General features: G+C 47.1%; 1 protein-coding gene across 1 annotated transcript; it reads right to left on the bottom strand.

Moving 5' to 3' along the window:
- Nucleotides 1–4,768: 4,768 nt before the first annotated feature.
- On the bottom strand, nucleotides 4,769–11,235 carry LOC101345919 (zinc finger protein 416-like). Its single transcript, XM_023741263.1, has 3 exons — nucleotides 10,971–11,235; nucleotides 8,296–8,422; nucleotides 4,769–7,089 (listed from the first exon to the last, which is right to left on the bottom strand). The coding sequence occupies exons 1-3, from the start codon at nucleotides 11,001–11,003 to the stop codon at nucleotides 5,867–5,869; spliced, it is 1,383 nt and encodes a 460-aa protein (XP_023597031.1). The 5' UTR covers nucleotides 11,004–11,235; the 3' UTR covers nucleotides 4,769–5,866.
- Nucleotides 11,236–11,518: the final 283 nt, after the last annotated feature.

The following is an 11,518-nucleotide window of genomic DNA, read 5'->3' as shown; positions in this document are numbered from 1 at the left end:
ATATAAAAATATTTTTTCATAGAAATTCTCATGAAAATGCATAATTAAAAAAGATACCACTTATATTTAAAATTATATTACATTAAATTACATATATATAGTATTTAAAATTTTGCCAAACATTTTATTCATGTTCACATCCTCACTTTGCATAACAAATAAATGGAAATTTCTCATTACATTCATGGACAAACATAAAATGAATTAACTACGATTTCTCAGTTTGAAATCTTTTATAGTGGCATAAGCATAATATCCTTCTAGATTTTAAGGGATTATTAGGTAAAAAGATAAAGTTTTGTTAGCCACATTTAATTAAATGCCAATTTTTTTAAACCACCTAAAATTTAGATGTTTTCCAGAAGAGTCAAAGTAAGATTCATCAAACAAGAACTGTCTTCAGTTTTGTAATAATATTTCCTTGCTTAAGGTCCCTTGGTGGTGAAAAAGGTCTGCAGTCGACCGCTAACCTAAAGTTTGACATTTTGAACTCACCCAGTGGTGAAGCAGAAGAAAGGCCTGGGGATTTACTTCCATTAAGATTACAGCCAAGAAAACTCTATGGCATGGGGTTGCCATGCATTGGAATCGACTTGACAGTAATTAACAACAACACATGCATATAGATTTTTTTCAAAATTTTAACCATCACGTACGTGTCATAAACCTGGAACATATGTTCTCTGACGTGTTTATTTCCAGGCTGTGTTGACGCAGGCTAGCAATACAGACAGTCACACAAGGTGTGTCCAGGCATAGCACCATCAGAAACAGACATACCCTGGTTCGTATGGTACCTGAAATATTTGTGTTTCCACCCTGTGCCGATGTGGGCTAGCAAACACAGCCACACTGTGTATTTCCAGGAGTGTCACCATCAGTTATGGATTATGTTGTGTCCTATAAAAAGATAGGTTGAAATCCTAATCCCTGTACTGGTGAATGTGACCTTGTTTGGAAACACGGTTTTTCTCTCAAGACATTATCAATTAACCAGATGATACTGGAGTAGGGTGGGTCCTAATCCCTTGTGAGTGGTGTCTTAGAAAAGGGGAAACAGACACGAAACAGATTCACACACAGGGAGAATGACAGACATCATATGAATATACATCAACAAGGAACACCAAGAAACACCGAGGGTTACCAGAAACCAGGAGAGAGGCGTGAACAATTCCCCTCTCAGAAGGAATCAACATGGCCGGTACCCTTTTGACTTACTGTCTCCAGAACTGTGAGACAATAAACTTGTCTTTAACGCCACCCATTTTGTGGCATTTTGTTATGCCAGCCCTTGAAAACTAAGACATCAACATATACTTATGTGCTGGGACCATACCTCACTCACCCATCGTTAATATCTAGTTTACAGGAAATATGGGGGTAGGGTTAGCAGTAAAACAGCCTCAGAGAGATACAAAAAGACAAATCTAGAATGTTGAAAAGTTTAGGGACAAATGACTCAGCAAATTCAAATAAAAAGAGGAAAGTGATACCTAAGTTACTTAGGGACACAACCACTGCAATGCAGTGAATTGCTTTAATATGGCCCTTCTAGCCATGGTCTTGTGACTACCACAAAATGATTGAGTGGGACTATGCAAATAAGGTGCCTTTGGCCTACCAAGGGGATTGGACAGTTTTTCTAATGCAAATTAAGGTGCATGCAATCCTTATAGGGGTGGAACAATGCAAATAAGGTGCATGGAACCCTTGTATGTGATTGGTTAGTGTAAAAATGGTGTGACAGCAGCATCTGACCTCCTAACTTCACAAGGGGGTAGAAAAATCAAGATCAACAGCCCAAGGCTCATTTCTATGAGGCAGAGGTCAGACATGTCTCCTTTCTCCACCATTTTTACCAATTCTGATACCAACCATCCCTCCCATGGCACTCTACTTCTCTGCTGGGTTTGATAATTCATTGCAATGGCCACACTGAACTCAAAGACAATACTCATGATTATGGGGTTTATTAGGAAAGTAACAAGTTACAGTTCAGGTTCAGGAATGCTCAGAATATGGTTGTTCCATCAGGACAGCCTCTTCTCAGCTGTGCCTGCAGACACTCCTCTCTGGCCCCTTGCCTCTGCCCTGCTCAGTTAAGTACTACAAAGCTCTTTCACCTCTGCCTATAGGTGCCCAAAGGCAACCCACTCCACCAGTAAGCCCAAAGGGGCTCAGCTGTAGCTCCTTGGGTCAGCAAACGTACCTCCTCCAAGTGTCTGGAGGCACCCTACTCTGCCAGCAAGCCTCCTGCCTGAAGGCACTCAGCTTTCTCTGTGGGCTGGGAATGCCACCATGCTGTCTCCTGCTGGTCTCTCCTGCTGCCATTTCTCTGCCACCACGTTTTGCTGTCTCCAGTATTACAGCTGTCTCCTGGTTCCAGGAGCTTCTCAGCACAAGGATGCTGGTCCAAAGGACATGCTCTGCTCCTGGTTTTTCTTCCTTAGTGGTGATGAGATCCTCTCTCTGCTCTAGAATTTGCTCTTTTAAGCCTAGCAGGATAGCAAAACTGACCGATCCCCTTGGTGGGCCACAATTACCTTATTTGCACAGTCCCACTCATCACTTGGGTGGGAGTTACAAGATCAAGGCAAGAAAGACCACAAAAAAGCAATCCATCACACCACGGTCAGTTTTGTCATCCTGCCCGATTGTTAAAGAGAGCCAATCCCAGAAGTTAGGAGGGGACCTCACTACCACCAAGAAGAGCCAGGAGTGGGGCATGTCCTTTGGACCCAGGGTCCCTGCACTGAGCACCTCCTAGACCCAGGAGACAGAGAGAGCTGTTAACACTGAAGATGGCATGTGATGGCAGTGGCATGGTCCAGCAGGCTAAGATTGCTGACCCACGGAGTAAGAGAGATGAGTGCCTTCAGGCAGGAGGCTTCCTGGCAGAGTAGGGTGTCTCTGGGCACTTACTGGTAGAGCTAAAGAGCTTTGTAACTCTTTCCCAAGCAAAGCAGAAGCTAGGCCAAGAGCTGGAAGAGAGGTCTTCCTGCGGGCATGGCTGAGAACTGTATCCTGTCATTCCTGATCCTGAATTGTAAGCTGGTATTTCCCTAACAATCCCCATAAACCTGAGTATGGTCTATGAGTTCTATGTGGACACTGCAATGAATTATCAAGCCCAGTAGAGAAGCAGAGTGTGCCATGGGAGGGATGACTGGTGTCAGAAATGGTAGAAAGGTCAGAGAGTAGAAGCATGTCTGACCTCCACCTCATAGGAATCAGCCTTGGGCTGATGCTGATCTTCATTCTCCTCTCTGCTTCTGAAGTGTGAGGTCTATTGCCTTGCCATTTTTACAACCACTAAGTCAAACACAAACATTTTAGAACCTGTTATAGATTGGATTGTGTCCCTGCAAAATATGTGTTGGAATCCTAACCCCTATACCTGTTGATGGAATCCTATTTGGGAATAGCGTTTTCCATGTTATGTTAATGAGGTCTCATCAGTGTAGGGTGTGTCCTAAACCTAATCACAGCTGAGTTATAAAAATAGTGGATTAGATACAGAAGCAAGCACAAAGGAAGGCAGATGCCCTGTGAACATCACCAAGGAACACTAGAACTGCAGAAGCTGGTAAGAGACGAGGATCTTCTCCCAGAGGCAACAGAGCCTTGCCCTTGAGCTGGTGCCCTGATTTTGGACTTCTAGCCTCCTGTGAGATAATAAATTTCTGTTCTTTAAAGCCATACAACTGTGGTATTTCTGTTACAGTGACACTAGGAAATTAAGACAGAACCTGATTGCATCGAATGTGCCTAAAACAATACATACATTTTTGGCACAATAACAACATACTTTTGACACTTAAAGTATTTTTGTTGGGCAGTTACTGAGTTTTGAAAGAGTCCTACAGCTGGAAATGGACTCTGAGAGATTGTGCACTAAGACACAAGATGTCAAAATTATCTGTAAAACAACTCAATAATGTGCTTAGAAACAAACGAAACAATGGTCACAAAATAAATAATGATGCAACATTGGGGAAAGGCTCATGGGGCTTTGTAGTAGTTCTTTCCATTTGTGTATATATTTGAAAACATCTATTACAAGAGGTAGAAAATGTCCTTGTATCAATGATTTGTATTTTAAGAAGGACAGATTAAAAAGGGCAGAAGGAATCTTTTGGTCTCAGGTGTTTAAGTATGTATCAAATTGTACACCTGCCTACTGAATTCTGGACTTCAGGGCACAGGGATCTTTTGTAGGGCCTGGGGAAATGCTTCTCCTTAGCAGGGGGACAGACATCCCTTGGGAACAAGGTGAGAAATCCATGCTGTTCCCAGAAACACTGTAGTTGTCACAACTGTCCTAATTCACGTAACCTCTGGTCTCACAAAAATTTCAGGCATCCAGATCACAAATTAACACCAAAATCCCCTACACGCCTAGGAGACTGTGGTCAGAAAGGCATATTAGGTCAAACCTGAGGGAGAGCTACTCTGCCATCATACTGTCTCCTCTGAGGCACAGAGTTGTGGGACCCACAAAATCTGTTCAACCCTACATGGTCTTGGAGACCATGTGTGTTGAGTACAACTGTTCTCCATAGGGTTTTCAAGGCTCATTTTTTGGAAGTAGATTGCCAGGCCTTTCTTCCAAGGTATATCTGGGTAAATTTGAACCTCCAACCTTTCAGCCAGCAGCTGAGCATTAAATGTTTGCACTACCCAGGGACTCCTCCCCTTCACAGTTGTTGGGTGCCATCAATTACGATTCATGGCGACCCTACGTATCAGAGTAGAACTCCCCAGTGGTTTTTCTAGGCAGTAATCTTTACAGGTGCAGACTGCCGAGTCTTTCTCTCGCAGAGTGGATGGGTGAGTTCAAACTGCCAACCTTCCAGTTAGCAGCCAAGCATTTAACTATTGCCCCAGCCTAAATCTGTTTTAAACCAACTGCACACTGTGAACAGCACCCCAAAGATGAATGATGGCTTAAACAATAAGGCCTTTATTATTGCATAAACTAGAGGAATGTGAGGTAGGTAATTATTGGCTGACTCGAGAGGCTAGAAAAATCCATCATGAGTATCACAAGACCAGTGTCATGAAGAAGGTAAACCTTCTCTGCCGGCTGCCAGCAGAACCAACACAAGTTCCTCTTTGCCAAAACTGGTTGCAGTCTAGACCCTTAACAGTCAGAGAACAGAATGAAGCTCCCCTAAACTCTCAGACTACTCATGATTTACTCCAGGGAATGGGAGAAAGTCAGCAGACAGGCCTTGCCTGAGCTTGTTGGGATGACAGATGAATACTGTGGGGACCTCCCAGGTGGTATACATGAGACGGCTTCTCTCACAGAAACTGGCAGTGACATCATTCTGGCAAGAAAGCAAGCAACATAGCTCCTGACAGCTTCACAAACCCCTGGAATCATCGGTAATTTTGCCACTCTGGAATTCGGAAGTTTGAGGTTCAAATTTAGGCAGATGGTTCCCTCATAAAACTGCCCTGTTGTTGTTACATGCCACTGAGTTGATTCCAGCTCATAGTGATCCCATGTGACAGAGTAGAATCGGCCCAAAGGGCTTTCTAGGCTGTAATCTTTACAGGAGCGGATCACTAGGTCCTTCTCTTGTGGAGCTGCTGGGCGGATTCAAACTGCCAGTTTTCAGTTAGCAGCAAAGCACTTCACCATGGTGCCACCAGGGCTCCTTAAAGCCTCTCTAGGAAAGTCTTATTCAACAGACAGCACATTCTTTGCAGGTCTAAGGCCCTTCTCTTGTATGGACATGCTGGTGCTAAAGGTGTTCAGACATTCATTGATTTCATGACACTTTTCCCTGGTGCAAAATTTTCAGAATTGACTCAGGCTGGAGTTTTGGCTACAGGATTTTCCAGAAATCCTTATTCAAGTGTGAATTCTCCAATGTTTAGTAAGGCCAGAGTGTTGGCTAAATGATTTCCCACATTCACTGCACTTACAAGGCCTTTCTCCAGTGTGAACTCTCTTGTGCACATTAAGCTGAGAGCGACTGCTAAAGAATTTCCCACATTCACTGCACTCATAAGGCCTTTCTCCAGTGTGAATTCTTTTGTGTACAATAAGGTGGGAGCTTCTGCTGTAGGCTTTTCCACATATGTTGCACTCATAAGGCCTTTCTCCAGTGTGAACTCTTTGGTGAAGAAAGAGGCTGGAACTATGGCTAAATGATTTTCCACATTCTGCACACTGATAAGGCTTTGCTCCTGTGTGAAGTCTCTGGTGGTCAGTCAGCCCAGAACGTTGCCTAAAGGTTTTCCCACATTCAGTGCATTCATAAGGCCTTTCTCCAGTGTGAATTCTCCGGTGTTTAATGAGAATGGAGCTTTCGCTAAAGGACTTCCCACATTCACTGCACTCATAAGGCTTTACTCTTGTATGACGTTTCTGGTGTTGCGTGAGGTTAAATTTGCGGGTAAAGGCTTTTCCACATTCACTGCACTCAAAAGGCCTTTCGACAGTGTGAACTCTCCGATGTCTGCTAAGGGAGGAGTGGTGGCTAAAGGACTTCCCACATTCATCACACTCATACAGCCTTTCTGCAGGGCAGTCGCTCTGGTGGTGATCAAGCGTATGTTTGTGGCTTGAAGCTTTCCTGTATTCTCTCCACTTGTAATGACTCTGTCTATTGTGAAAGGCCTCCCCACACTTGGTGCTGCTTCGTGGCTTCTCACTGTTAGGCATGGCCTGGTGCTGGAGAAGTCCAGACGAGATCAGGGAGTCCGTTTCAACCTCCCCATGGGTGAAGGGCTGCCCTGATACTTGGAATCTGTAGCTCTTCATAAACAAGGCCCTGTCCACATCCCGTCTGAAAGGTTTCTCTCCACTGTGCTTTTTCTGGTACTGGGTAACATTTGTACTGAGCCAGAAGGCTCTCACACACTCCCTATCCAAGTAGGGATTCTGTCCAGTGTTTATTGCTTTGTGCTCAGCCAGATACAAAATGTCATTCAAGACTGAAACACACCTCTCACAGGTGTGAGTCTTCTGGGTGCATGGACCTGCCTGTGGAGTCCTAACCTGTGATACTCCTTCTACAGAAACACTCTGCTCAGAAAACGCCTCCTCCTCCTCTGTTTCATGGCAACAACCTGAAAGCAGAGAAATGTTGATGAAATGTATGTTGACATCGGTAGAAGGAAGTCCTACCCAAAACGTGTGTCAGATACAAAGAGGAAAGAGTCCATAAGATTGTTTTGAGGATGAGGGATCTGAAGGTGTGTTCAGGAAGGGGCTTCTTGCTATACTGGTCATTTAATTATCACAGAATGAGGGATATCTCATCAAATGAAGGACAGGACAAAGGGGTACAGCATGGGGAGAAGAAGCAGGGTCTCCATCTCACTCCTCTGCCATCAGCCTTCAAAAGGACCTTGTCGGGTGGTAATATGTGCTGCTGTGAGGAAGACTGGTTGTTTCCAAGCCCAGGAAAATCTGGAATTGGTTAGGTGGCATCTTAGAACTATTTAAGGCTATGTGTACACTTCACAACACATCATGCTTGCATCAATGTTTTAGAACATTGCACAGGGAGTAGTGGAGAGGAACAGGTAGCAGGTGGCCAGAAAGGTGGGACAGCCAGAGGCCGGAAGTCACAATTCAAATGACAAAGAAGCAAAGTGTCAAGTATGGGGAAGAAAAAGTACAAATGAGGCGTGGCCAGTGGCATTTGCACCAATGGTGGTGGACAAAGGACAGACTTCTGGTGTGAGTTAAACACAGCCCTGCTGTCATGCCCTCCCCCAGAAGTGGCTCAGCAGGGGCAGGCCTCTTCTAGACCATCTTGCCATGTCCACCCTGAGAAGCCACCAGGACTCTCCTTGAACCCCGTCCTCACGATGGGACTTGCATGAAGCAAATCCTAAAGGAAAGACAGGACAGTTGAGTAGACACCACTGTCCCAGAGAAAATCAGCATACAACAAACCACAGGACAGAAAATTAATATTAGGAAAAAAAAACCTTGAAGGAGCTAGGGGAAGGGGAATAGCCTGGGGCACAGAGGTGGTGTGGATGTGGACACATCACCCAGTTAAGGAGAGGACAAGCAAGGTGAGATCCATTGGGCTTCCAGACTCTTCTCTGCACGCTCTCAGGCAGCAAGTGGTGGGGCTGCTCAGGGAGTGCATTGCTCAGGGCAGCGCACACGGTCAGCCCTGACCCCACAGCACACATGCCAGGAAAGGGGGGAAGGTAGCAGAGGCCATGGTCTGGCTGTGGAAGGACAGAGCTGTCTTTGGGAAGAAAAGCAAAAGCAGAGACCAACTTGGGACACTGGGGTGGGTGTGATGGTCTTACCCAGGGAGTCTATGATTGCAAAGTTCTCCAGCATCACATCTTGGTACAGCAGCCTCTGAGCCTCATCAAGGAGTCCCCACTCCTCCTGGGAGAAGTTAACGGCCACATCCTCAAAGATGACACAGCCCTGCCATGATGGGGACAATAGTTCATTCCATGATTAGCTTGTCTCCTATGACTCCACATATCTCCCACATATCGATCCCCTGCTCACCTTCCTCCCCAGCCCCCAGATCAGAGGAGATACTAGGCGCTGGTGCCACTGACGCCCACTCTCTCCTCATGATCCCACTGGTCACTGTGTCAGTCCACGGTACCAAGAGGCAGGTGGGCAGACAGATGAGGTCTAAGCTCTGGGCCTCATATCAGGGACACATATGCACCCTCTTGGCAGGCAGTTCCCTGGGGTCTCCCAGATTGTGTCTCCCGGACACAACAAAATATGCGCTCACTTTTCACCCATAGGTCTCCAACCCAGCAGTTCCCCAACACAGCGCCCAAGGGCCATCAGTTCACACTCTTCTCCACAGTATACCTCTCTTTGTCCCACACTCTCTCCTACACTGCACTCCCACAGTCTCCTCCCCTCCCTGCCCCACACCATAGCATCTCCCTGATCTCCCCACGTTTACAGCACATGGCATCCAGAGAGAGCTTGTCACATTCTAAGAGGATCCAGATCTACTCCAGACCTCTGATTATCTCCACAACCAGGGGCAGCCCTGAGTCCTGCTGTGAAGGCCTCCCTGCCTGCCTCTGTTTCTGTCTTTAACCTCAGTCCACCGAACACACGGGATGATCAAGGATACTCATGGTCCTCCTCCACTTGCACTCCATTTCTTCTCTCCCCCTAAGCCTTCTTCAAAGGCAAGCCCTAATGATTCTCCACCCCAAACCCAGTGACTCTACAACTGACCATTTGTGCCCCTGAGCTAACCTACCAGCCTGACTGAAACATCTGACACCACCAATGATCACCACAAAATCCTGGTGAGTCTACAGAGCAGTGACTAAGTTCCATCTGTGAACCTACTGTCATAACGTCTCAATTATTTCTATGCCTCCACATCTGTCTCAAGTACTCACTCCTTGGAAGTCTTGGTCACCTGCCAGATCATTCTCTCTCCCACTATCTTCCCATGGACACTTCTCTCCCTCAACTGTGTTTATGATGCACATCAACCCAAACCAAGCATCCAAGCAAGAAACCCAGTTCTCAGTCCCCACTGTCTGCTTCCTATCTAGCTATTAAAATAACCATCATGACCAGGGTCCCCACTACTAAACGTGATCCCCAGCTCCACCCTGGTTCACACACTGTCTGCCAGCTTTTAGAAATGTCTCCATCCTGAATTCCTCCCCCAGATTTCAGACCTACATGTCCAGCTACCCACTTTATGTTTCCACTCATTTGTTCTCTGAAACATTTCAGACTCTTAACGTGGATAAAACTAAACTCCCAAGATCTGCGTTGAAAATTACTCCTACTACTGATACCCCACCTAAGTCAACAGATTTTCCATCCTTCCAGCTGTTGAAACTAAAAACCTTGGAGTTATCCCTACTTCTATCTTTCTCTCTGTCTAATCAAAACTCAGAAAATCAGGGCAGACAAACTTAAAAGACAGACCCAGAATCCAACCCACTTCTCCCACTCCACAGCCATCACACTGGTCCAACCACCGTCAACACACACCTGGACTACAGTAGGTTCTCCATGCTGCAGCCACAGGGAGCCTGCTGAGACCTAGGTCAGATCACCTCCCTGCCTGCTCCAACCCTCCCACTGCTCCCATCAGCTGCAGAATAGATGCCCAACTTCTCAGAAGACATTCCAAGCCTGGAGTGTGTTCAGGGTCCCCAGACTAGAGGTCTAGAAGAATGGGAAGTAAAGAGTCCCACACAGGGCACCACAATCCCAGAGACCATATGGGTAGGGTCAGGACCAGTAAGGCCCTGGGACACCCTCCACTCAACTGTGTAGGGTCCATAAGTGCTTCTGTAGCCCTGGGTAGCAGTGGAAAGTGGGAGATGTGAGAGAGAGGTGACTATAGGCTCTGGCCTCCCTGTCCAGCCCTGGAGCCAGGTGACCTCGGGATCACTGCATTACTTCTACTCCTCAGTCCTCAGTGCTGTTCTTACCAGCTGTATGACCTTCGAGAAAGACTCAATCTCCCTGTGACTCACCATTATCATCCCCTTTCCAAAATGTTTTTCTTTCGAGTAGCTTTTTTACCATCTCCCTCTCGCTTACAACCCTTCTCGATCTGCATCCAGGCTCGATTACTAAACACTTTCTGTTCACTGCAGGTACATAACGGCCTCCAGGTTTCTCTGTTGTTATGGTTCAGTCCTACCTCCAGCCTTTACCCCGCCGATCCCTCTGCCGGAAACTCTCTCCCACCCCCTCATCACACTAAACCTGTGGCCGTCAAGTCGATTTCGACTCATAGCGAACCTATAGGACTGAATTGAACTGCCCCATTGGGTTTCGAAGGAGCGGCTGGTGGATTCAAACTGCCAACCTTTTGGTTAACAGCCAAGCTCTTAACCACTACGCCTGACCACAAGCGCCCCCTTGTGCAGGACCAGGACTTTGCCTGCTGGGAACTGAGCATGCAGCCCATTTGGGCTCGAGGATTGGGAGATGCGGGCCGGGAGGCTGGGTCCCTTACCTTAGCCAGGTCCCTCAGCGCGGCTGTCTCCATGGAGCCTATGGGCTGAGCGGGGCCGGGCGCTGCGGTCGACGTGCGGGGATCCGGGCGCGGCGCTCATTACGTCGGCCGGCCGTGGCGCGGGTCATCCCGGATGGCACCGCTGCCGAGCCTCAGACCTGCCTCTGTGTCGTTGGGATAACACCTCCTCGCGCGGCTTCCAGGTCACATCACCAGTGTGCCGACCCCGCACTCCTTAGGCGTGATCTTACCGCCACACCACATATACAACCGGAAAAAGGACGCCGGAAGTCCCGGCCGCATGGGATACTCATGCGCAGAACTTCCCATTTCTGGGTTCCCATTGGCTCAAGCTGCTGCCGTTCGTCGCACAGAAGTCTGGGTAATGTAGTTCCGGCCTCTCCACTCCGACTCCCCAGATCAAAGGCGAAAGTTCACGTGACCGGGCTCTGGAAAATGGCCTCCCATAGGCAGAGAGGGGCTTCAAGACTTACTAAAGGGTCACAAACAGATTTCTGGGGAGTGTTGTCTGCATTCGATCACCAGTA

This window comes from Trichechus manatus, unplaced genomic scaffold, assembly GCF_000243295.1.
Source record: "Trichechus manatus latirostris isolate Lorelei unplaced genomic scaffold, TriManLat1.0 scaffold00176, whole genome shotgun sequence".
NCBI classification, from domain to species: Eukaryota; Metazoa; Chordata; class Mammalia; order Sirenia; family Trichechidae; genus Trichechus; species Trichechus manatus.
Note: the sequence above shows the minus strand (reverse complement) of the source record. Positions and strands in the feature narration are given on the sequence as shown.